The 25525-nt window shown below is 51.2% G+C and overlaps 1 protein-coding gene across 2 annotated transcripts in view; it reads right to left on the bottom strand.

Moving 5' to 3' along the window:
• ATF7 (activating transcription factor 7) overlaps window positions 1-25525 on the bottom strand; it is a 44030-nt gene that overhangs the window by 1741 nt on the left and 16764 nt on the right. The window contains exons 2-10 of one of the 2 annotated variants that reach the window (XM_009695272.1): window positions 16372-16468; window positions 13054-13191; window positions 10262-10386; window positions 9467-9624; window positions 6810-6909; window positions 5461-5574; window positions 4168-4314; window positions 2642-2839; window positions 1253-1361 (exon numbers count right to left, since the gene is read on the bottom strand). In XM_009695272.1, the coding sequence (XP_009693574.1) occupies window positions 1253-1361; window positions 2642-2839; window positions 4168-4314; window positions 5461-5574; window positions 6810-6909; window positions 9467-9624; window positions 10262-10386; window positions 13054-13191; window positions 16372-16468 (1186 nt within the window). The remainder of the gene's footprint in view (window positions 1-1252; window positions 1362-2641; window positions 2840-4167; window positions 4315-5460; window positions 5575-6809; window positions 6910-9466; window positions 9625-10261; window positions 10387-13053; window positions 13192-16371; window positions 16469-25525) is intronic. The other variant, XM_009695273.1, reaches the window with a different exon arrangement.

Raw genomic sequence — 25525 nt, 5'->3', positions numbered from 1 at the left:
AATCACAAAAAAAAAAAAGGCGGCGGGGGGGGGCGGGGGGGCACAGGGAGGGAGGTGTGAATTTCATTTTTATTATTCAGATGTGTGATGAATTCCTATTATTGGCGTAGACAGACTGTGAGGAATAATAATAGGAACTGTAAACTTTGGAAGTTAACAGGAAAAATCATGTCGCCTTTCTGCATTATACGCAGAGCGAACACCTGTCTGCAAGGGCTGGGGGACAGCGAGGATTTTCACGACCACATTACTCAAGCTCTGAGTCACTGTAATGAGAGAAAATAAACTGGCTGTGCCAGGCCCCGTACCGCATGTATTTGTGCCTCGCCGCACAGGAGAGGAGCGTTGCAGAGACCCGGGAGATGGGAATCGGGAGGCAATTGGGAAGGACAGCGCTCCCTTTCTGGGCTTTTGTTTTCTCCCCCTTCCTTTTCTCATCTCCATCCATCCCTGCCTCTCCTCCCGTTAATCCAGGCAACGCTAGGGGACTCCAGCATCCTCCCAAAGTCTTTGCACAAATACCACAGCGTGGAATTGTTATTGCAGAGATGACATAAGAATCCAGACATAATGTGTAGCTCCCGGGTTGATTATAATGAAATAGGCAGCATTTAAAAAAAAAAAAGAAAAAAAAGAAAGAAAGAAAAGAAGATAAAAAGAGGCCTTCTTACTTCCAAACCCAAGCCAATTTGATGTGAATTGCAGAGAATGAGATATAGAGCCCCATGATGTCATTTATAGAGTCTGGCCTTTTCTGACTCTGGCTTTGCTTTCAGAGCAGCAATAGTTTTTAACTTCAAAGCGAATATCAAGTGCTTGGCACGCTGCCTGGGAGCGGGTGGAGGGACGCTGGCCCGCACTCCAGGGAGAAGCGGAGATATGGATCTCTGTCAAATATTCCACACTACAGAGACGCGGAGGGAGAGGCACTACCTCCTTCCCTCGGCGCTTTCGCACCGCGGGTGCCCTCACTGCCTGGCTGCAAGATCTTATAAACCCAGTTAAGGTGCCAATTTGCAGGGCAAATTTGCAGGCCCAGCCTGGGTGGATCCTCCTCGATATGGAGGCTGTGGAGGTTGTATCAGCATCAAAAAACCAGGACCAAGGTCTGTCCTGTCCTGCCAGGTGCAGTCGCCGGAGGGTGATGGAGCAGAGACTAAGATGAAGACTCCCTTCCTTTACATCTTACGCCAGTTTCATCTGCTTAGACTTACTTAAAGGGTAGTAAGGACCAGCTAAAGTCATCACTCACCGAGATAGCCCTGTGTTTTCTTCTGTAGTGCAGTGACGGGGCAGTCCTTGTGAGCCAGCAGGAGCTGTTTAAGTTGAGCAACTTCATTCCTCAGTAGCGTAACTTCATTCTGAGATTGAAAAACAAACACGGACGTATGCATCACTCACGTTCTTGACAGCAGCCTCCAGCAATGGCAGGATGTTAATTTATGTGCCCTGCAAACTTACAATTTGTTGTCTAATTTGAGATGCCTCCGGCCCAAGAACACCAAACAAAGTTTCTGGTTTGCGGAATTTAGTGTGCAAGACGCAGACTGCAGCATTTCCCTCCGGCAGCCCCCACCGTTGGTTGGAAAGCCCCTCGCTACGTTAATCATCTAATCCTGGACATACATTTGCCTGAGCCCTCCTGCAAATCTAACTGCTTGAGGCAGACATGCCGGCACGCTGTCGGCTCTGATGGAAAACCAAACAGAGCGAGAGCCCACGCCAGGCTGTGGGGAACATCAGAGCTCCTCCAAGCTCTCGGTACCTCCGCGAGCTTCTTCTGTAAACCGGGTCTACCTCCCTGAAAACTTTGTGCAGCATATTATTCCTCTATTTGAAACATTTGGAGAAACAGCTGAAACCCAGTCAATTGTATTTCAAAACTGCCCGAGGAAACGGTTTCTATAATTGTATCTTGGGAAGAGAATAAAAATACCATGATCAGTGCTATTGAAAAAACCCCACCGCATGAGTCACTAGCCACCAGCGAACGAAAAAGCTCAGAATGGACACGAGTTCAGTCTTTGCAGACCCTTCAATCCTCAGCCAGTGCTGAAAGCATTAACAAGGGGGCTAATGGCGATGGAAGTGAAGTCTGTATTTTTAGATGTGCTGCACTTCTGCTAGGCATGCTGGGGGTGCTACCAGAGAACCAGGGAAACCCAATTCTCCAGGACAAAAAAAATCAGTACGGCTGCGGGCTGCAGCTGCAGAGCCTCCCTGCTCACGTCGGTGCCAGGTCCACCGAGCAGGGAAGGGAACCGGGGCTGCTTCTGCTGACCCCGTGCCAGCAGAGAGCCTCTCCCTCGCACAGGGGAGGTTTCCACTCTGCAAATACAGCTGCTTCCTGGGGCCTCTGTGCTCTGCTCCTGAGGTTGCTCCTTGAGCCACTTGCCCCTTTCGAGGGGGACAGGGAGAGAAACAAGAACACTAAAGCGCTGTTCCCTCACGGTCTGCCTCGAGGCAGAGCATCAGGATGGAAAGCAAGGAGTAAAATCTAGGCAGAGAGGGAGCAATCCTGCTCCAGAGAGCAGCATCCAAATGCACGTTGTCTCTGCAGCACGGGGAAGGCGTTCCCTCCGCAGCGACGGTCCTAACGCTGGCAAAGGGCTGCGCTCAGCCTCCACGGTTACATACTCACGCTCAGCTGGATGTTCTGGGTCGTGAGTTCCTCGGCTTTCTTCTCCAAGGAAGACACCCAGAGCTTGCGTTTCTGACGGCAGCGGGACGCGGCAGCCCGGTTCCGCTCCAGGAACCGCTGTCGGCGTTCGTCTGGGTCTTCGTCAACCGTGCGTCTCCGTCGCCCGCCGGTGCTGGGGGTGGGCTGGGCTGGGGAAACCTGGAGATGGGGCATGTGAAAGCGAGACACTGAAAAGAAACTGGTGCAGGCAGGCAGACACGCACTGGTGTAACCGAGGTTTGGCAAGAGGAGATGTCAGCTCTTGTGGTTGGGGCAAAAAGGGATTTGCTTTTGCAGAGCAGCCAGAACTGCACAGCGCGGGGATGGACCGAGGGCAGCCCCGGTTGCGATGGAGGAGCTGGGGACAAAGCCCCTCTCACTGGCGTTTCTGGCAGCCCTTCCTCAGCTGAGTCTGAAGTGCCCTGCAAACTTAAGGTGTGAATCCACATGAACTCTCTGAGATCCTGAACCTGGTGAACATGCGAATATCAGGGAAATTGGTTAAATCCCAAACTCCTACAATCAGCTAACAGTATGTAACCGAGAGCAGAAGTTTCTTCCCCTCCATGCCGAGGAGTTAATGTGGTACGTGACCACGGGCAACGCAGAGGAAACAGCCTTCCTTTTAATTTCACTTAAGGGACTTTAAGAAGCACTTCACGCTGCAATGACTTGGGAGATTTCCACAGGGCCAGCGAGCATCTATCCACTGACGGAGGGTAACCTCCAGCTGCAGGGCTGGGAGCGCTCAATCCCGCTCTGACGCACGTAACCACGCACGGTCAAAGCGCTGTCTCCATTTGGGTTCAGTAACTCACCCACGGAGCACAAACAAATTACAGTTTTTGAGTGGGCAATTTGCTTTAAAAATTAATTTGGGTTAAATTTTCCGTGAATATCTTCAGCTAAACAAGCTCTTGGAGGCAACTGGTACAAAAAGATTTCGTAACGCTGCACATTTCCCGGTTTTATTGCAGGAGAACAAAGGAAAAGTCAGCGAGGGCAAACAGTCCTGCAGACACAGCCTTGCAGGCGCTTCTGCGAGGGCTCTGTAATTACACTGCCACAATCGGGGAGTGCAGTTACACTTCGGTACTCGCTGTCAGGCAACATATGGATATTAAACTTTTGGAAGCCTAACTGATGAAGCAGGTGGCGATCCTGATGGAAGGCTGGCATTTGGTTAGCTGGCAGGAGCCAGCGGAGCTGATTGCCTAAGAGGGGAGCGTTTAACCCCAGTAATTGAGCAGAGAGAAGAGAGCAAAATATTCTTTCAAAACTCCAGACCTTGTCAAGCAAATTAACATGTTGCTGAAGTTTGCTGCCTGGTGGTGTTTGAGAGCATTAGTGCTGAAGCGGCACTGAAAAAACAAAGTTTTTAACCCATTCTGTAAACCAGGAAGCCGCAAGGTTTTCCTTCTCTTTCCCCGAGGCCCCGAAACCCCCAGCCCCTCCAGCCCAGCCTCGCGGGCTAAGCAGCAGCAGACCTGTGGCTGAGCTGGGGAAGGGGCGTCAGGGTGCTGGACAAGTATCTGACTCTGCTCCGGACGTGCGGTCACCATCGTGCTGGCTGAGCCCACCACTAGGTTGCTGCCATTCAGCGAGGAAGATGCTGTCAAGCTGGCCTTCAGCCTCTGTTAAAAGGTGAAAAAATGACATCAGTGGAGCTGTTCTCCATGCTGTTACGGTTTTAACCACCTCCTCTATCATCCAAGGAGCCAGGCCGCGGGGGAACGGGCTCTTCAGAGCCTGTGGCTGATTCAAATCCAACTGAAAGCTATCACCATCTGGCCTACCCAAAGACAGACAGCGGCTTCCAACTTAGGCCCAAGCAGACAGGTGTCCACATCGAAAATTGCCACTGCATCTGGCATCAATCCACTCCCCAGCTGGCAGGCTCTGTAGAACGACCACGGACCGAACAGGCTGCGGAGCCCAACTGTCCTTGAGCACCCGCAGAGGGGTCCTTCTGGGATGGAGAAGGACCTACACGCAATCAAGACCATGTCTTGCAAGTTCTTTCTCCGGGCAGCCAGATACAGGCCAGCGGGGCAGGATGGCTGTTTCATGCCTCAGAATTTAAGATCTGTCACCCAGTTTGTAGCTCTGATCTGCCCGTGAATCCTGCAGACACCTAAACAGGGTGCAACGGGAGCAGTGACAATGTGCCAGCGAGGGTGAGCAGCCCTGCTTTAACAGGTAGGTTTGCAAACACCTCCACCCCTTCTCGGCCAAAAAACACCGGGGATTTTGCTGCTCCCTGTTCACAAAATTAGGTTTGCTTCCCCACTCTGCGTGCACCTAGTTTGAACCATGAAGAGCCAAGAGGGCAAAATTCTTTCATAAACTTTTAGTATAAAGGGGTCTACATGAAAACCATCACCAGGATCCTTGGATTACAGCACAACATCTCTTCTCTTGGCTCTGCCTTCATCAAGCCCACCTCCAACCCATCTGTTTACTTGGAACTGGAAGCACCAGCTTTACAAAACAGCCGCATTTAGGATGGGGCTGAGGTTTGTCTTTACAATAGCGTGCCTGCTCTGCCTGCCAGAGCCGCGGCACTGATTAGTCTAATATTCCTGGTGGCATTTGTAACACCTGCTCTTGGTGCGGGGAGGTGCTCCGATGGCTGCGCAGGATTTCGGAGAAGCAGCGGCTCTTTGCAAAGGCTGCAGGGAAAAAGCCTCCAGACTGACTGTCTTCTGGAGGAGCTAGTGAAGACTCAGGGACAACGCTGTGGATGTCACACCCTCCCCAGCAGGTATTTGGACACTTACCATTTTGGCTTCAGAGTGCACTGGAAGTCCTGACGGTGAAATGGACCCGCTGCTGTTGATGGGCGGTCCAGGAATACCAGGAATGTTCGGCACCATGGGCATCGGCCGAGCCAGCTATCGGGGAGGAAGCAACGCATGGGTTTTGGAAGCTGAGGTGCTTTCACAAGCGCGCTCGGTGAAGCAGCTCTGTAATAATTCCCCAACCAAGCACATTTATAAATCTTGACAAACGTTCAGCGTTTAACTACTGCCATCAATTACGTCTGCTGTCACTGAAGGCCAGCAGCCACTCCTTTGGTGGCCACGGTGGCTGTTTCGGAATCACCCAGCCATACCAGCCTAGCACTGAGGACAGGGAAGAGGGCAGCTCTGAACCCTCCCTTCCTTCCTTTCCCTCCCGGAGGGCTTTCCCCCACCAGTACAGGAGAGTGGATGGAGAGGGAGGGTATGAGATCCCCTCTGGTTCTCTGCCCAGCTCTATTGCAAAGCCGCCACAACACCAAGGGTAAGTCACAGCGGCCCCTCCTAAACACGGAGAGCTTTCTCCCTCACCAAAGTAGGGGAAAAACCAGAATTTGCACTTGCTTTTATAAGCCATTCCGGTACGCTGCTGCAAAGCACTACAAACGCAAGTTGTGTTTCAAACCATCAGGAAGGTGCGAAGATGTTTCCATGCCCACAAGCTATGCCGAGCTGCCTGCGCATTTGCCTACTTTGATGTCAACATTCCCGTTACCTGAGGCAGAAGGTTTAGGCCATTACTCACTCCAAACCCAAAAGACATGCCCAGCAGGACAGACAGGATTCACACGGGCTGCCTGGTTGGGAGCTGAAGCGCTCGGAAGACGTACAAGCCACCCACCAGGCAAATCTGCTCGTGAGTTCTGCACCACGGAAAATTCTCGGTATGCAAAAAGCACAATCCGCAAGGCTGATATTCAAACAGCTCTTTAGCACGCTGGCGAGGTTAGGGTGGCTTTCCTGGCCTGCAAAGACCAACATGTTCTCTGCAAGCTCGAATGGTTTCAATTGAGGCACGCTGTTCCAAATGGAAGCAGCTAATCAGGGATCCTACAGTTCCCAGCCCTGGGTCAATGGCATGAGCCATCTGTCCAGGCAAGGCTTTGTTTTTTTCCAGACTTATTGCCCTCTACTGTGATCGACATGTTATTACTACCTCGCCAGAGCTGGCTCTCCTCCTCCTCCTCCTCCTCTTCCAGTCTTATCTTGCACAGAGGGGGAGATACATTTTAATTTTTACGAAATTGAAGTGTCTGCATGTATTTGGCAGGCGAAAAAACATTGTCCCCTCCTCTGTCGCGCAGAGCTGTGTTGGAAGTTTCTCTCACCGATATAACAGAAGGCATCTGTACGGGAGGGCCTGGGAGGACGGGCATGGTCTGTCCGTTCGCAAGCTGCACGACAAGTGGAAGGGAACCTGTAGGAGACCTGGAGAAACAACAAATCAAGTTCTCGTGGATTATTTCAAGTATGTGTTCTCCTGGCAGCCCCATGAGCTCAAGAGCAGAAGCACGAATGAATTCTGGTTAGTGGATTTGGGTTCATTTTCCCATTTCTGAACGGCATGTTCTGTAGGGGGGGGAGCACGTGTTAAGGTAACTCAGCCTCCCGCACACTGCCGGGTTGCCAGCACTGCTGCTCCTTGCTCGGGGCTAGCGGTGACGCGGACGGTCAGCATTACGGTGTCCCCTGGTTAACTCCTGGGCGTACGCCGGCTGGCCAAATACACCATGGCTGCCAAAGCCCTGAGACACGATGCCCACCTCAATAGACAGAAAAGCACATCCAGGGGCTGCCGCAGCTCCTCCTCGGGGAGATTAAAAGTGTCCTTCCAGGGCAGATGGGGGATCTAGGCAGCTGCTCCTGCCTACCAGTAACTTCTTGTCCTGTGAGCCACGTCTGCTGAATTCCCATGAGAGCATTTGCAAGGATTCAGCTTTCCATTAACAAGCGTTTCTGACTCTGACTCCAGAGAAAACCTCCTAAATATGGAGTCAACGCAGGGCTGGCTTGTGTCTGCACAGACAATGGCTCTGGGAGACGGGGAGAGCCCCGCTCGCTGCAGGCTGGGGGAGGAGGCGATCGCGCCGCAGCCTAATTGTGACAAATCAAAACCATCAAGAACTTTTTCCGTTGCAGATCACTTTGCAGCGAAAGGCGGTGTTTCTGCATGTGGTGACAAACAGGCACACATACCCCTGCCTCCATTTCGGAGAGTCACAAACCTCACCGTGCTCCGGCTCTGACCCTCCAGATTCAGCCTTTCTAGGACAGCGGAGGAAAAGCCGGAGCTAATCTGCTCCGGACGATGGGGAGAGGAAGGAAACCATCCCTGCCAGCAAGGGCTGATCTCCCGCTCCTCCTGCGTTCCTGACAGCGCAGCAGGGAACCGAATGGAGGCAGAGACGAGCCAGGAAGAGAAGAGCAGAGCTGCTGGGAGTTTGGCTTTGGGGGAGGGAGAAAACAAGATTTGCTGCTGCCTCCTCTGCCGAGCCCAGGGAAGGGGACGGAGGAGGCCGGGCTGCCTGGGATCCTCGGAGGAAGCTGTGCTGGCATGGAGTAACGGCAGGGTGGGGAGAAGCAGGGGACGTGGGTCAGAGGAGGGGGAGTTCACCGTGCCAATAACTCAGGCTGGAATTTTTAAGGCTGCCTTGGGAACGTCAACGCTCGACTCTCATTCATTTCTATTGGGCATCCCAAATCCTCCAGGCTGCTTTGAAAATCCCAGCTTAACAAGCCGAGTTACAGGGAGGTCACAGCCTCCCCTCCATCTCTGTCAGGCTGACAACCCCACCACGTCCGCAGTGGCCCTAACACAGGGATCCTCATTAAAGTTGCAGCCCCACCGCTCCATAGAGCACGTTCGACTCTCACGTCCTAGGAGGGATCTATCCCCGTGGGCTGCAAAGGGCACATAAAATCATATTAAAGTCTAGCTTACGCCCGTTCTGAATTTTTCGTGCCTGAAAGCGTGAGGGGACTCGGTTCCAAACAGCCCCGTGCGTCTGTGCCTGTGCTGGGTTACAGAAGGAATATAATGTCCTTTCAAAACCCCAGGACAATCACTTAACCCCTTAATGCCTCAAGACAGGATTTAAAACTTTCCGTCAGGAAGTCGGGATTGATGGTGCCAGAGGGTCAAAGCGAAAACACACACAAAAATATGAACTGACAGCCGAAAAAAATGGCCTGGTTAATGTAAGAAGCCAGCCTCAAACAAGGGTAATTAGAAAGAGGCCAGGACCACAGCAAAAAAGAAGCATCCTGACACCAAAGAATAGAAGGGGGGCTAAATATATGTCTCCTGAGGGCTCACTGTAATGCGTTTCCTGCATCCTTCAGGCTCCTTCCTTTTATGTGCAGGGCTGGAGCTACCTAACGGTGTGGTAGGCTCGTAACCGCTGCAGCGAGTGCTCTGGAGCCTCCGATCCAGATTGTTAAAGGGGCAAAAAGGAGCAGGTCATTAGATCTGCTGAAACAAACAGCTCCCGAGGCAGAAGCTGACCATGAAGGAGGCCAGCAGGTTGCAGAAGAGGTTACACATCAGAGGCAACAGCTGTCTGAGAAAATCCCAAAGCCATTAAAGATCCAGACAATTTCCTACCGCCGGTTTAGCTGAGCTCTCTCCACCGCGTCAGGATGCAAAAGCAGCGTGGGAGTCCCCCAGTCAGGCCACGCTCCCAGCATAGACAGCGAGTGTCATGTCAGCGTGTTTGGGGATTGGGTTTAATTTCTCCCCGCGGTGAGTTTTGCCTCGTTTCGTTACACTGCGACAATTAGTTCCTGCTTTCTGCACTTACACCCCATTTTGCTTTTGTAGACAGTGCTGCAACGAGGCCCTTATGCCCAAGCAGCCGCAGCGGGAATTGCGGCACCTCAGTTGTTCTGACAATCAAGGAACTTATTTAGGTACCTAATTACTGCCCAGGAAGCCTGACGGTACAGGAGAAAAACCTCAGTGCACGAATCCCTCCTCCGTACTTACCCAAGCTGTCTGTTGGAAGGGGGAGCCTGGGTAATGACAGAGGTTGGGGAAGGCAGCGTAGGGTGGAGGGGGTCGTAACCCAAGTGTAGCGGCAGCGAGCCTGGACGCACGATGGTTGGAGTAGGTGTAGAAATGATTACGGGCTTCGAGGTGATCTCCTGAAGAGAGGATCAACAGACAAAAGGAGACACGCTGTTACTTGTTAGTTTAATAATCACCTGGTTGTCTCTTCCTCCTGATGGTTTAAAAGCAATTGAGTGTAAATTAAGGCACCCTCGCCACAGAAACTGAGGCATGGAGAGGAGCAACGTACCCAAAGACGTGCTGATTTGGTGTCAGTGCAGGGAGCGGGGCACAGAAATTCAGACTCCTGCTACCTGCAGCAGCCTCTGGGAAATAATCCCCCCTCTCCCAATCACCGCTCCAGCCCCAGCGAGTGTCTCTAGTTATTCAGACGGAGACTGTGTAACCTGGACTAATCTGCTCTGAATCACCAGCTCCCCAGGATGCAGGGAGTTCATCTTGGAGAAGACGTGTTACTTGTTTGGCACTTTCGCCCTGCTGGAAAAGCATTCCCAGGGTGAACAGCAAGGGTTTCTGCACTAGTCAAATCCACGTGGAGACTTACGGGCAGCAAATGTGTATTTTAACAAAAAACCTCTTCTCTTTCTTGCTAAAATGAGGGGAAATTCACAAACCCAAATCAGGTCCTGGCACCCAAATGGAGAAAAAGCTTGTTCTCGTCCAGAGAAGAAGACACCAACATCTCCGCAGGGCAATGTCGGAGAGACCTACCTTCTCCTTGTTCGGTGGTGACTGCGGGTTAGACGCAGGGCTGTCGGGTGGGGAAGAGTCCACCTCCACCGGCTCTTCCTCCTTTATCTTGATGTCCGGGGTGGAGGGCAGAGACATGTCCAGGGCTCCGGCACTCTACAGGAAAACCAGCCACGGATTGAAAGAACAATTAGCTAATATTGTTTGTGAAGTATTTGGCTGCTCCCAGAGGAAGAGCTACAGCTCTGAGCTCTTGCCAAATTATTATTATTTATTTGTACTGAAGTAGCATCTGGGAGCCCGAGGCGGAGAGTGGTGCCGTGCCGCGCCGGCCCCGTCCAAACAGAGACGGAGGCCTAGGAAAGACAGTCTCTGCCCCAGATGGCACCATTTTGTGGTTTCTCAGTAACAGACACACAATTCTTTCCATGGGTTAAGGTTTTGGGTTTTTTTTCATAAAAGGGCTCTGCTAAGGAGAACAGGTAACAAAGCCAAATGCCTGCGAGTTACAGAAGGCACTTTCATTCACAGAAGAGCTGTAAAGCATTGTATAAATCAGCCTGAATTATTTTATTACCCGATTATCAAAAGCAAACAAAGAGCCATGCAAGTTATTAAATATCTATGAGCGCCCCATTAAAATAAAACCCAACCATATGCCTGAACCTGGCAACTTGCCACCACCCTGGGTTCCAGCAGTGCCACGTGCCCCATTTTAACTGGTTAATGACTTGCTGGGGACGGGAAAAGGGCAGGGTGACAAGGTGGGGGGGACAGGACTAAACTGAAGAGCCACTTCTCCCCTCCCCAGACCTGGAGGAAAAGACGACCTGGGAGAAGATGGCGTACGGGAGCACCAGGGGAGCACGCAACGGGAGCGAGACTCTGACTGCAGGATGCTGCATTCAATTGGGCTCCAATAGCCCTCGCAAATCACCCGGTCCCTCCTTCTGTCCGAGGCAGGAGAAACTCTCCCTAAATCAGTCCTGACAGCTGTTTGTCCAACCTGCTCTCCCTCCCTCCACAATCAATCCCAGCGCTTTCCTTCACTCGCCCGACCGCTGAGAGTTTGTCCTAGCGTCTAACCTAAACCTCCTCCTTTGCTGCATTTTAAGTCCTCTCAAGGGAGAGAAAATTGCGGCAAGAGGGTAAATCCGGGCATCTGCAGATGTTCTCGCCGCTCTGGAGCGGGGTGCGGCTCCAGCATCTCCGCTCCGCGCCGATATACGCAGGGGGTTTTGCTTGCGGTACGTGCAGTAACCGTTTACCTGCTCTCTTAAGCAGAGAAGTTGCACTGGGAATCACAAAGGAGAAGGGATTAACATGCAGGAAAGTTTCAAACCACTTAAAGTGCCTCCAGGGAAGCTCCTGCTGCGCCTATGTTTTTAATTAACATGCTGGTGTGAGACCACCCTTGGAACTGGAGGACAAAACACAACAGCAGCAGCAACTGGGCTCGATGCGGTCAAATGTTGAAAGCATCTCAGAAATGCAGCAGGCAGCTCTGGCCAGGTTCGGTGAGTGACAAGCCATCTGGGCCCGGGCAACTCGTCTGTGCAGAGATTTTCTAGGAGGGATAATGCTTTCCCTAACGCCTGAAACCACCCCAAGCTTCACGCCGCCCCGTTCGCCTGGCTGTCGGCGGAAATATTTAGACTGCAGTCATCCTAAAGCAAAAAAGGAAAACATCTAACAGCCTAAGGATCTTAGCTGCAGCTATTAGGTAGCACAGCCTGGGAGATGGGTGGTCTTACATATAAAACAACTGGCTAGACTGTGGGCTGCTCAACCATTTATATGTGAAACCACAATCGAAAAGCTACCTTCTCCCAGCGCTCGGGGTCTGGGCTGCAGAGAACAAAAGGCAGGGAACTGAGAGCATAAAATGCCACGCAGCCCCGGCAAGGCCCTGCAGCATACCAATGAGAAAGATCAATTTATGCTTTAAAGAGCCCTGTTATTAGGAGAGCGGGTGAAAGACAGTTTTCAGTTTTAATTCTGAATTCCTCCGTTCCCCATCTCGGTGAAGATTTACGCGGCTGCGCTCCTGCAGTTTATTTCCGAGCAGCGCCGCTGACTGCGAGCGTATGTAGATACATCTATCAATTTAGTAAATGTATGTGCCAGTCTAAGAGCCCAATACGCATCTGCTGCTCCTCAGATCCTGGAAGGTGGGGGAAGGAGGGAGGGGGGGGCCAAAATGTCCTTAATTAGCTGCTATCTGACGAGATCCCGTTGTCCTTCAGACCTGTGTGCTCCCGAGGTTGGCAGGGGCAGCCTGAATCGATAGCGCTTGCATATGAGGGAGCTCTTTGTTAGAAAAAGCCTCACTCCTCCATGGAGCCCCTCTCTCTATTTGCACGTACCGTGACATCGTCCAAATGCTAAAGGCACACGGCTCAGCTCGGTCCCTTCCCTGCTGACAGCGCCTTAAAGGCATCATCCTTTAGGATCCTGATCCCCAAGGAGGCTCTGAGTGAATCTGTGCTCAGATCCTGAGCACTTAACAGCGTCCTGCTCTTCCCCTGCATCTCCTTCCCAAAGTGCTCGATCTTGGGTACTGCCTTTTTTCTTTCTTTTTTTGAAGTGAAAAGCCAACGGAATAATAAACCATTAAAATCCGCTCTCACCAGGCCTCCGATTGCAGGATAGCCAGCCAAAGTCACCCGAGTTAAAAAAATAAAGTCCCGCGTAAGCCAGCATAGTAAATCCAAGACCACACTTAGTTACCCGACAACATATGCCTTTCATCAGAGCGGCACCGTCCCCCCTCCAGCTCCCACAATATGCACCCGGCTCAGTTTTACGGCGACGGTGGCCTTTGCCTCTTGCCTTTTTCTCGTCATCCTCCGCGGCTTTCTTGAACTCGTGCTCAAAGGAGCTGGCCAGTTCATTGAAGAGTCCTACTTCTTCGCAGTTCTTCAAGAACCGAGTTGGGGTCGGAGTCTGATCTGTTTGGGTTGTAACACCAAGCATCGGTCAAAGAGAGACTAGAAAATTCATTTCAACCACCTTAGTCCTCTCTGGGGATCCCTAGCAAACGTGGCCTCTGTTTTGTGGAAGTCTGGACGCTTTTCTGCTAAGGTGTGTGTCATGTTTGCAAAGCAAGTGACAATCCAGAAAGGGGAAAATAATTTCTTGTTGATTTGGTTTCTCTGGTAAATGCTGTTTAAAGACACAATCATTGCAGCGAGAGGCGGGCAGCGATTTCTGTGAAATTCCTGCCTGTGGGTCGTGCCCTGTCCCTCCCACCCCGGGGTTTTGCCTGTCCTCAGTTGAATCGCTGCTGCAAGGAAGGAAAATAGTGGGGTTTCATCTCCCTGAAACAGCAGATCTTAAAAATACGGAGTGATGAGAGGGGAAACGACTGATCGGAGCAGCTCCACCGCCGATGTGGAATAGAACTGGGCAGAGTTGCTTCCCTCCCTGCGCCGGCTCCGTGCATTAACGTGCATCCTAGGACAGACAGCTATGTGGGAGTGCTAATAATTACCACCACTGTCCAAAGCAATCCCTCTGGGGCCCGTTTTCCACCGTATTAACACATTGAGTCATGATCTCTCTGGCCATCACCCAGGCTATAAAGCAGAAAGAAATCTCCCCGCTCCCAGCGAGCATCTTTTTTCTGCACGACGTTGGGTCAGGAGTCCAGGTACTAGCCAGGGAGCCTGGGACGAGCACGTTACACCGAAAGAATCCATCTGGCAGAAAACTACATAGATTTTTAAGCACAAAGGGGATCCCTGGGATCGTTTAGCCTGACCTCCTGCATAAAACATGGGCTGTTTGGCACGGATGCTCCCTGTTTGAGCGCAGTAGCTGCGCTGGAGCTGAAGTGTCTACGGAAAACACCCCGTTTCATTTCAAACTGGTCAGTGGTGGAGTGTCTCCCACGGCCTTCGGGAAGCGACTCCGGTGATTACTTTGCCTTGCTGTCGCAGAACTACGCTTTATTTCCAGCCTGACTTCAAATCCCACCTATCGGTTTTGTTAATAAAGCAAAGGTCTCCTCTGAGCACACTTCGGTTCCCCCCAAATCTCTCTTCATTAAACCAAGAAACTTTGTCAACTAAAGATCTCAGCAGGAGGCTGTTTTTTCCGGTGCTTTAACAGCTCTCAGGGATCTTTTCGGACCGTTCCCCATTTAGCAATGTCCTTCTGAGTGGCTCACGCCAGTCCGGGACCCAAATCTCCAGCAGAAGTTTTTACAATGCCACAAAACAAAGCCGTATAACCTCTCTCGTCCTACCCTTCCCCAGTTCGTACCTCCAAGAATTGCAGCAGCTCTTCTGCCCACAGCATCACCCCAAAAGTGCACGTTCCCATTTAAATAAGTCTCTCTGCTGCCAGCTATAACTGGCAGAACGAGAACAATTCCTTACAACTCCTTTTAGCTTAACCACAGAGTTACAGCAAGAGAGGTACAGTGAATCCTCCTGCTCATTAACGCACGGGCTGCTGCTCTGGACTCGGCACAAAGCAAGCGGGAGGGATAGAACAAGAAAACCCAGAGAAAAATGGGGGCTTTAAAAAAAAAAAAAAAAAGGACATTAGGAATGTAGGGCAATAACACCCTAGACCTCACTGCTCAAAGCCAGCATGCTTTATAGCCCTCGCAAACCCCCCGGCAGCTCTATCTGCCGTCAAGATCTCAGCCGGGGAAAGCCTGTGTTAAATAGACTGGTCTTCCACTGACCACAGCTAAATAAGTTTGGGTTTTGGTTTTTTTTTTTTTTTTTGGCTTTGTGGTTTATCCTGGAGGAAGTCACTGAGCATCAGCCCAGAGGAGCTGGGAGAGGGGGCTAGTCCTCGTTCCTTGTGCTAAAACCAAAGCGTTTCATCCCACCCACGGTTTTACCTGTGAGAGCTCGTGCACAGGAGGAATATACAGCTCTGGGAGCTGCAAAGATGAAGGCTTTTAACGCCGCATCCCTGTTAGAGCAGGTGGGACTTCGGCTGGAGATGGGATCGGACCCCGTTTCTGCTCCCCCATCCCCACCTGGCACATCCACACCTTGGGTTTATCGAGCAAAAGCTAACCCTCCCACCGTGCACCCTGTTTAGAAAGGGGGTGAACTGAAGGAGAAAACACCTTTAGGAATCTGAGGTTTCCTTCAGCCCCTGCCCCGAATTCTTCGCCATCAACTCCCATTAGCCTGAGCCCATTTGAAATTAATTCTCCCTCTGGGAGCCCATTTCGTCTCTGCAAGCCCTCCCCTGGGAGAAGCTTTCTGCCCTTCCAGCAAAGGCTGCGCAAGCTCTCTTATGATCCTACCCACAGCTACAATTAATTTGAAGGCTTTAAAGAAACCAACTGAATTGCTGTTTCCGACTTCAGCACCGAATTTGGGCTGGAGATGAACCTGGGAAAAGGGTGCCAGGCTCTCGCAGCAGATGTTTCGTTTCCCCTTGTGAACTCTCAAGGCTTCAGAAAGCATTTCTTCTTCTCTTCTTCTTCTCAGCAACAGCCTTTTCATCCAGCGATAACACAAACCTCAGGCCCTTTTAAGAAGCCCGAACGAACGGGAACTGACAAGGCAGGAGAGTATCTGTAACCGGCAATGATCTCCTGCCAGACAACAATATACCTTTTTTTTTTTTTTTCCCCCCATCCCAATCTTATAAAGGCTGCATTGACCGTGCGCTGCCAGAGCGCCTCATTTGGGCTCTGCAAATGCACTCTCGGCAGTAGCCAGTGCACTCGATGGCATTTTAATTTATTAACTGCTAGCCTAAAAGCTCAAGAAAATTGACACCTGGGCTGAGGAGAGGAAGCTGGGTTTGTCAGATTTTGTTCATCGTCCTCAAAGCACATGCAGAAACGTGAAAGACCTTTTGTCCATAAATCTTCCAGTCTTAATAAAAAGGGTGAGAGCTAAAAAACACCTCCCCCCCCCAAAAAAAACCCCCACCAAACCCCACAAAACCTGATACTGCCATAAAAAAAGAAAAAAAATAGAAACTTGGAAGCCTCTGGCTTTCCTTTCCTCCTGATTAAATGCAGATCACAAGAGCTTTTTATGGGAGGTAGAGACGTTTTTCAGTGCATCTGGTCCCTGGTATTAATCTTGCAGTCATGCTATATTAATGTGCACCATTTTCAGAGCTGGCCTGGATTGAACGCCACATACCTGCTATGATGACTGAGTCAGTTCGAGCAGGGCCGAATTTCAATGTCATCTCATGCTTGTGTTTATGAACCGCCAGGTGGTCCTCGTTTGTAAACCTCTGAAATGAAACAATTTAGAAAATCGTGAATAAATGCATTTTGTGTTTTACGGGTACATCCTGCAGCAGGGTGGGGGAGAGAGCCGCCCGGAGAGCAACTGTAACACAATCGCTGCCGAGCGTTAAGCAAAACCAGAGCGGGACAGATTGTTTGAGAAGCGGTGTGTGAACACATTGCTGAAAATGAAAAAGCCATTACATGGGGCTTCTGGGGAACGGGGGACAAATATTTTTAATAATCCCTTTTTTTAAGCGGCGGGGCCACGCGGCGGCTGCAACCGATCTAGGAAATGCAAATCTGCCCCGCTCGGTGAGATGCTCCGCTTTATTGCTGGCTAATGGAGGGATGAATTAGGCGCTATTAGGGGTCAGGCAACTTTTTCTGGATGGCGTGCGGCAGTGCTGGCACTCGCCCGGCAATTCAGGCCCTGATTTTATGGAGCAGGACGGAGGCGGCTGCCCGCTGTTCCTGCCCGTGGCTCTTTGCGACGGCACGGCACAGCCACCGTTGAACCGGGAGAGGGATGCATTTCACACGCTGTAAAGATGCCGTCTGAAATTCCACCTGCGGGAGAATTGCAGGATAAAAACCCAACCGTGATGGTTTTAGGGATGTGTCGGGTGTGGGGGGCTCACGTCCACCCTGTGAGAGCACGAAGGGTACGCGGGGCCATCGCTGAAACCCAGACAAAAGGGCGGCATCGCCCGCTGCGGAGCCGCTTTGAACGGCTGCACCAGCCCCAAGCATTGAGATTGAGGAAAGCGGCGGGGGGAAGAGGTAGGGATGGGGTTAAAACAAATAATCATAAAGACCCGAGGATGGATTGCGCCTCTCCTAATAGACTGCGACAAACCGGGAGGCTGAGGGCATTGCACGGGCCGTACCGCAGGATTTTTATGCATCCAGGAGTTGCGCAGCACCGGGTTTGTTGTTTCTAGAAAGAGCCGCTGCTGCAGCAAAGAATTTCTGCCCTTTTCCCCCCTTCCTTTTTCCTCTCTCTTTAAACCATCCAACAAACAAACCGACCCAAAGCCACCTGTTTCTGTGAATTAGCTCAAGCGTGACACCCCGGGTTCACTCGCTCTTTCCGATGCTTATTTACGACTCAATTTTTTTTTTTATCGAGCAAATCTGCGTTTTCCAGGCTGGAAGTCGCCGCGGCGCCTTCCTGGGAGCCGTGCGGCGACGGGAGGGACGTTAGCGGAGGCAAGGGACAGCACTGCCGAGACAACGGGCACGTCCGCACGCGTCCCATCGATCTTCCCCTTCGGTGCAATAACAAGCGTATTATGCAAAGCATCCTTCGATCACGTTGTATCAGAAGGTGCTTTTGATGGCGAGTCCTAAGTGGGGCTCCAATTAAAAGAAATTAGAGCTGGTGGGTCTTAATGCACTTGCAGGGAAAAAAACAAGGATGGTTTTGCCCGCGTAACCGCCGGCACCCAGTCATCGCCCCCCGATCTGCTCCGCAACTAAACCTTAAATAACATTTCTCGATGCTTTTGCTAAAGATACACGTGTTCTGGGTTTCTTTCCTCCCCGCAGCTTCCGAAACCCTCAGCTCTGCTTCAGCCCAAACGTGACTCATTTCCAAAAACAGCGTTACAAATCTCGGCGACGCCAAAACGCCACCGAACAAAGGAGAAGTGAGCGAACTGCTGCCGTTTTTCCAAGGGAGACAAAATTTGCTGCATCGTTTTGCATCGCACCATAAAGCGCTCGTGGATGGGGGGACCAGGGAGAAAGGGTGGGCACCGACACTTTGTCATGTTTCTGGCCCAAAACCACCCTGGCTTTTAACGTACTCGGCTGCCAAGCCCACTCGCCCCTTGCGATGCGGTGAAAAGCCGTTAGCGGAGGAAAATAGGTGGGTTACGGTAAGCGGAGAAAAATAAATCAGGTTTTTTGCACAGAGAGAGGAGCAGTCGGTTTCAGATGAATATTTAGCAGGCAGGCGGCTGCTGCTCCAGCGGTGTCTTGAAATACTAAAGATGCAGAGACGGGGGAATAAAAGGAAAAGGCACAAAATTCCCAATTCTCCGACTGTTTTGTACTAAAGAAATGGGAGATTTTTAGGTCAATGAGGGAAGCAGCAAGAGGATGAGGTAGAGAACGGGGTCACATTTCTCTCCCCCCCTATATGCTCTCCCCGCCAGCCCCGGCTCCACGAGGGGCATGTTTCAGCCCAGCCTTGGTACCTCTGAATTTATTTTAATCTTTCATTTTGCTCCATCGCAGGATTTTTATTTTTTTTTTTACCTTTTTTTTTCTTTCCTAGGGCACTTTTGCTGTTTTCGGTGTGCGTTACAGCTCTATTTAACATCTTTATGTGGTCTCACTAGCTTGGGAGCTCTCTCTTTCTCCGCACAGAAATGCTCACAGACACAATATATCTTTCTACATACATTTCCAAACACCGAAACCTAGAGGCTGAGTCTGGCACTTCAGTTCTAAATCATGTCATTTTACACAGAGAAGAAAAGCAGGGGGGTAGAAAGGGGGAAGAGTAGGGGGGAGCGAAAAAAAAAATTGAATGAGTTAAAGCCACAGCACTGGCTTTAATATTTAATCTCCTTCCATCAGCAGCTGACATACAGCAGTGTTATTTCAGCCTGCTATTTTGCGGGTGTCTGAATTAAAAAGAAGATGTAGACTGTAAACTCTTTGGGGTGAGGGACAGGCACCGGGATAACGCTACTGCCTCCGCATTGCAAATCGGCCCCGAAAGCGGCAACACGAGGGGCTTCCTAAAACAGGAGTTTAAACATCGCACGCAGCCCTGATTTTTGCTTTTCTCCCCTCCCACCACGGCCCGACGGCTGCCTTCGGTGCAGGGGATGGAGCACACGGATGGCATTTGGGGTTTCGGTAAACACGGGACTGGGTTTATTTACCCCAGAGACTGTAACAGCTTTTTGGAGAAAACAGATTTCAGGCAGACTAAGGCTGGCCAGTCCACATTCTTTACTCAACAGGCTGTGACAGCTCGATGAATAAATGTGCTCATTTAAAAATCTTTATTTAATAGGACACAATACTTCCAGCTGGACCAACACGCCATCTCCATTAGAGCAAGAGCCAGAGAACAAATGCAGTAGGCTGAAGCCTGGATCTTTAGTCAGGAGGAGATTTTTCCATCGGTTTAATAAGCACAACATGAAAAATAAGGGCTTGATTAGGGTTTTTTCCTTGCTTTTGTAAAGTCGACAACTGCGTTCAACGCAAGAGGGCTGGCGAGTGCCAAACCCACCGCATCCAACCCTCCGGCCGTGCAGGAGCCCAGGCACTCGCTGGCTCTCCCGGCAGCTCCACCGCACAAGCTGCACGGCTATTTTTTAACCTTGACAGTAATTTTCAGAGAACATAAACACCGGCAGCGCACCAAGCCAGTCGCCTGGCCAAAATTCAGTTTTAATATAGACCGGGTGTAGGCTGCAACAGCACAAACTGTTCCACGGGCACACGCTGGAGACTGTACCTTGCTGAAAGCACAAGCCCTGGTACAGTCTCACCAGACCTGAAAGGGGTGAGGAGCCAAACCTGTCTCCATCAAGCTCATCACAGAGCTGAATTAATAAGCTGTCATTAACTCGGGGAAGGCGAAACCCTGCTCCAACCTTCACTCCAGCACAGCGGTGTGTTATTCCACCCACGGACACCACGGTACTGCCATGACATGGCTGAAACACCTGGATATCAGGGAAAACAAAAGAAAACAGCAGATGTCTTGCAACTGCAGTGCTGGAGGTAAATGACTGCAACGTGGATAAGCTGAGCTCAAAGTCATCGACTTTAAAAGAAGCCACAACAGGTTTCACTTCCAAAGTCCGTCTGGTTGCTGCGATGCCCTACAGCGGTGCCATCAGCCCGGGGCGAGGGGGATGTCCTGGGGTTTGCCTTGCTCCCCTGCCACCGCCTTGGGTGAGGGGTACCTACCTCCTGCGTTTGGGGACCTCCTGGCACGCAGGACACCCACACAAGCCAGGAGACAGCGGCGCGCAGAGAGCAAGGCCAACGCCACAGGGAGATGCCGGACCTCCTGCCCGCATCCCAGCCCACCCAGCGTCCGATGCAGCACATCCTTCCCTGCGCTTCCCGGCTGCGGCAGACCCGCTGCCTACGCCCCACCCATACATCTCGCTGTGACAGGGCTCAGATGGATTTCTAGCTGCATGGCAGGCTGGAGAGATATTCCCCGTTCACTCGGCACAACCGCAGAGGTAACTAATGCAGGGTCACGGGTGCCTCCAAGGGCTGGGTGCCCAAAGGTTAGCTGTTACGGCTGTGAGTGATGTGACCCCCCAGTTCTCGTGCAGATCTGGGCTCCATCTCACCCATTTCCCATCTGAGCAATGACAACGATAATTCCCTCCCTTGCAGAGAGGCTGTAAGGATTAATTCGCTAATGTGCATAAAGTGCCCAGATACTGGAGTGATTCATAGATTTTAAAGGCCGGGGGGACCATTACAATTATCTGCCCAGGACCACGTGAATCCCCAGATGGGCCCATTTCCATAGGAAAGGAGGTGTCATGAGATGACGAGGAGGTAACACCGCAAAGACTTGTTGGTTTGAAAGAATGCAACCATAGCACGGCTAAGTTTTCTTATTTTCACACTTACGCGAGACGACAAGCAAAGATTTTAGACCCGTTTCCTCTTGGAGGGTTCCCCATAAGGCGGTGCTCACTGGTCCAGGTTTCAGAAGAGCTCGGAGCCCAGTTGCTCCCACTGGAAAGCTCGTGGCTACGTTTTCAAAAGCAGCCAAGGCACTGAGTTCGTGCAGCTCAAAGGTGGTCACAGCAGCTATGGTTACCGAGCGCTTCTGGAAAGCTGGTTTTCAGCATCCTTCCACTAGAGGAGGGAAGAGACAGCACCTCTGCGAGCCTGAACGAGGATAAAGCAGAAGAAGAGGGAAGGTTTATGAGTGATCAGCTCAAGAACAAAAAAAAAAACCAACCAAGACACCAAACCAGATCGTATATCGCACGTACGGTATTCAAAGAGAGCTCTGCCGCTCCTACTCGAGCACAAAGCCTTTTTGCAGGAGGGGGAGCGGCTGCTCGGTGGGCTGCAAGTGCAGCGCAGGCTTTATATCGAGAATGCCCGTGAGCCAAGGTCATTTCACCCCAGACCATGCAGGGGAGAAACAAAAACCTGAAAGCAGGGCGAGAGGTAATCGCCACGGCCCCATCGGCCGAGGGACGTCAGCTCAGCATTCGCTTCAGGGCTTTGCTTTGTCGCTGCCGCAGCGGGGTCGTTTCTTGCATTGCAGCAGGATGCTCGTCCGCAAAACGTTCTGGCATTAAGTGCCTGGTGCCCTTCCCAAGTTATAAGTAGCGGGAAAAGCTTATTTCTGCTCACTCAGGTCCTGTGAAAATCAGAAAGGCCCCAGGCAGCTCAGTCACCGGGCTTGGATGCATTTTGTGCAATGCCTCCCTGCAGCTCTCCCCCCCCGACCCTAAAACTGCATCGAGATTAGACCTTGAAATGTTATTTTTGGCTCAGGCAACTCCCAGGGACCCATGTGGCTATGCCTTTTAGTTTAAAAATCTGCTTACATCCTGCCCTGTGATTAATTCACGTTCCTTTCCTTGTTTTTTTTTTTTTAAAAAAAAAAAAAAAAAAAAAGGAATAAGAATAATAATCAGAAACTTCAGCCTGTTCACAGACAGCACTGGGTGCTGGTGTTAGGAAGCCACGTCCAAACAGCCAAAAAGCCCTTGCTTGGGATGAATATTATGCAAACCACAAAAATTTGGGTTTTTTTTCTTTTTTTCTTTTTTCTTTTTTTTTTTTTTTTGGCTTAGAGAGAACCATCTGCCTTCAGATTTTTTCTGAGGGATTGTGTCTTTTGTCTTTAAGCTAGTTATCGCAGATGGGCGCTGCGCAGCAACATCTTCTCTGTGTCATATAAATTGCCCTCCAAATGCAGACAGCTCCGTGTCAGGCTTCTCCCATCTCCAGCGAGGCGAGGGAGAGGAACAGCAAGGTTAAGATGCCAACGTGTGACACGGGACGCTTCGCTTTCCCCAAGATCAGCACCTGGGAGGTGACAGACAAGCTACCGTTTTTTTTTTAATAAGGTAGCCAGGACCAGACCGGAGGGAGCAGATTTTTATGGGTAGTTCAGAATTCGGCTCCTACCAAATCACTGGCAATTAGTGCTGAGATACTCAGGTTGCTCCACAAACTTCCCTGCAATTTAAACAAAGAGTTAACCAGGTTCCTGGAGCCCATCCCATCCCCGTTCCTCCTTGGCCAGAAGGGCAGAGCATTTAACTTGGAGTAGGTAAATAATTTAATTTACATTTCTATAGCTTCACTTATCCCAGAGGGCTTCTCATACACATGCCCCTCCACTGAAATGCAGGTGTTTCAGCAGGGGGGAAGGCAGCAACCATCTGGCCTACAGCACACCATGTAGCGGTGAGGAGGGAAGCATTTGGCCAAGGACATACGGGGCAAACTCTTTAATAAACTCTGTATTCAACTTTACTGTTGTGGTTTTGGGTTTTTTAATTTTAATAAAGTCTCATATGGTTCTCCTTCATCTCCACGGCACCTAAGTCGAGCATCAGCACATCTGGGTGCAGCAAAAAACAATACGGGGCAAACTCTTTAATAAACTCTGTATTCAACTTTACTGTTGTGGTTTTGGGTTTTTTAATTTTAATAAAGTCTCATATGGTAGACACAGCTTCTCCTTCATCTCCACGGCACCTAAGTCGAGCATCAGCACATCTGGGTGCAGCAAAAAACAACTGCCAATCCTCCACAGCAGTCGACCTGCTCGGCCAGGAAGGCATTCATCCCAGCTGGATTTAACCCAGGCTGGACACTGGCTGCTTCAGCCACCAAACCCAACCCTCCAGCTACCGAGGAATTTCCCTGCAGCACACCAAAGGACCATGAACCAACCTGGTTCATGCTATATGTAGAAAAATAGCAGATGGTTTGAGGAGGTTTATGGAGCACCCGGGAGGAAAGCAGCCCCTTGTTTTGCCCAACATACACCTGGTCCCACAGACGAGGAGCCCTCAGTGCCTCACAGGCAGAGCTCCTCCGGGACGGCTGCTGGAATTACAGCCCAAACCCTGGGACGCAAACCTAAGCTGGGAAGATCAGGCTCCTAAATCTCCAATGACACTAAATAAGAGCAGGCAGGATTTTCTAAGACATCGATACCCTCCTGGGATGCTCGAGGGGGACGGAGACCTCGAGGAGTCGGTCCGCTCCTCCCAAGCTCTCCGTCCGCAGCTCTGCTCCATCCCATCGGCAGCAGATCTCTGCAGCCGGACGCAGACGAGCGATGCGGAGACCTGCCCGCAGTCGCACAAAGCCTGTGGCTCTTGGCTAAAACCTGGAAATGCAATAATTATTTACTTCCACACGGTGGAGCATTTTTAGCCTTGTTTCGATAAAAGTGAAGGTTATTAAAATACATGTATTAATTACCGCTGCCACATAACTTAAGAGGAGAGGCACAGCGGTAATTAACGGAGGTGAGCGAGGGGGTGGAGTTGCAGAGCGTCAGCGACTCCACAGCTTGTGCCTATGGATACGCGCCTGCCCCATGGGAACCCCCAGATAGCTCCAGCGTGGATGTGAATCATTATTACGTCCCCGGCTCGAATCCCAGCAGCACCACAGGTTTTCAGTGTGACCTTGGGCAAGCCATCAATTCTTCCCCTACCTACCAGACAGAGCAAATAAAAAGGGAAAAGGCACCATACTTCACGAGGGTGTTAGGAGAGGAAGCCGACCGCGCATGCAAGTACCAGCAGCCATGTGAGAAGCACTGCAGGAAGAGAAAAAAAAAAAAGATATTAACAAAGGCAATTACAGCTGTGTTTCCCTAACCATATTTCAAGCGCGGGCGCTCAGTGATTCATTAGGAGCTCAGCATCTCTTCCCGTCACAAGAGCTGGGGAATACAGACCAAGGAAAACGGGTAGAGGCACGGCAGAGGGCAGGGAGCTCCGGCTAAGTGAAATTCCTGCCCTGCCCTACCGCAGAGAGCTGCTCGGGCTGAGCAGTTTAGGAAGTTATGTGGCATTGCAGGAGGAAAAGGGTGAATTATGCAGCCACGCTGTTGTGTTGTTCGTGGGGCCCTGCCCTCCTGCAATGCGGAGAAAGAATCGTGAGCCCCTGGTGCTAGAGAAGAAGGGGGGGGGCGGGGGGAAGAGGGGGAAAAAAGGGAAAAAAAAATAAAAAATCCCCCCCAAAGACTTCAGATCTACCACAGAAACCCAATCTGGGCTCCTGCCTTCCCCTGTAAGCCTCTGCTGTTTACCAAATGAGTCACCCTTCCTGCCTTGAACGCTCAACAGCTCCTGAATGAATAATCTGGGAGCAAAGACTCTTTCTCGGCAAACAAACAGCATCGGCAGCGAGCCCCGCGCAACGCATGCATGCGAGAGAGAATTTATAGAGTGAAAAGAAAAGAATAACAGGAAACTCCTTCTCCGCATACCCCGAGAAACAAGAATGTACGTGTAAAAATAATTAAATCTGAACTGGAGTCGATTAATTTGTCTACAGGGCTGAGGATTTGTGCTTTGGGAGGCTGCACGGGGATCTTAAAAAGTCTCTGGACGGTGGCCAAGTCTGTCAATACCGCACGGGCGAGGAGAGGCTTTGGCAGCAGGTGCCGGAGCACATGCAGCTCCGGCAGCGCCGTGGTACGAACCACTCCGGCTTCCCTGCTCCCGTGCCAAACCATACATCGCAGTCGAGCGCTCGGCCTCGGTGGAAACGCAGTCCTTAAGCCCGGGGTGACAACAGGGAGTCTCGCAGCCTGCGCATCCCCGGTACCCGGCAGGGATGCTGCGATGCTCCCCCAGCAAGGCAGCGCTATTGGCACCGGGGAGGTTAATATAGGTAAAGAGACATAATAGCGGTCTGAGCCAGCAGAACTGAGCCAAATCCAGGACTCGGGATGTCTCCCTTGGATCTTGAGATACCCAACGCAGTTGTGTCGGAGCAAGGGTCTGCGGTCAGGTCCTCCAGCAGCCGGGCAGCGCTGCAGGGAGACGCCGTGCCCGCACGCCGGC

Source organism: Cariama cristata, unplaced genomic scaffold (genome assembly GCF_000690535.1).
Source record: "Cariama cristata isolate BGI_N322 unplaced genomic scaffold, ASM69053v1 scaffold22662, whole genome shotgun sequence".
Classification (NCBI taxonomy): domain Eukaryota; kingdom Metazoa; phylum Chordata; class Aves; order Cariamiformes; family Cariamidae; genus Cariama; species Cariama cristata.
This window is presented reverse-complemented; position numbering and strand designations above follow the sequence as displayed.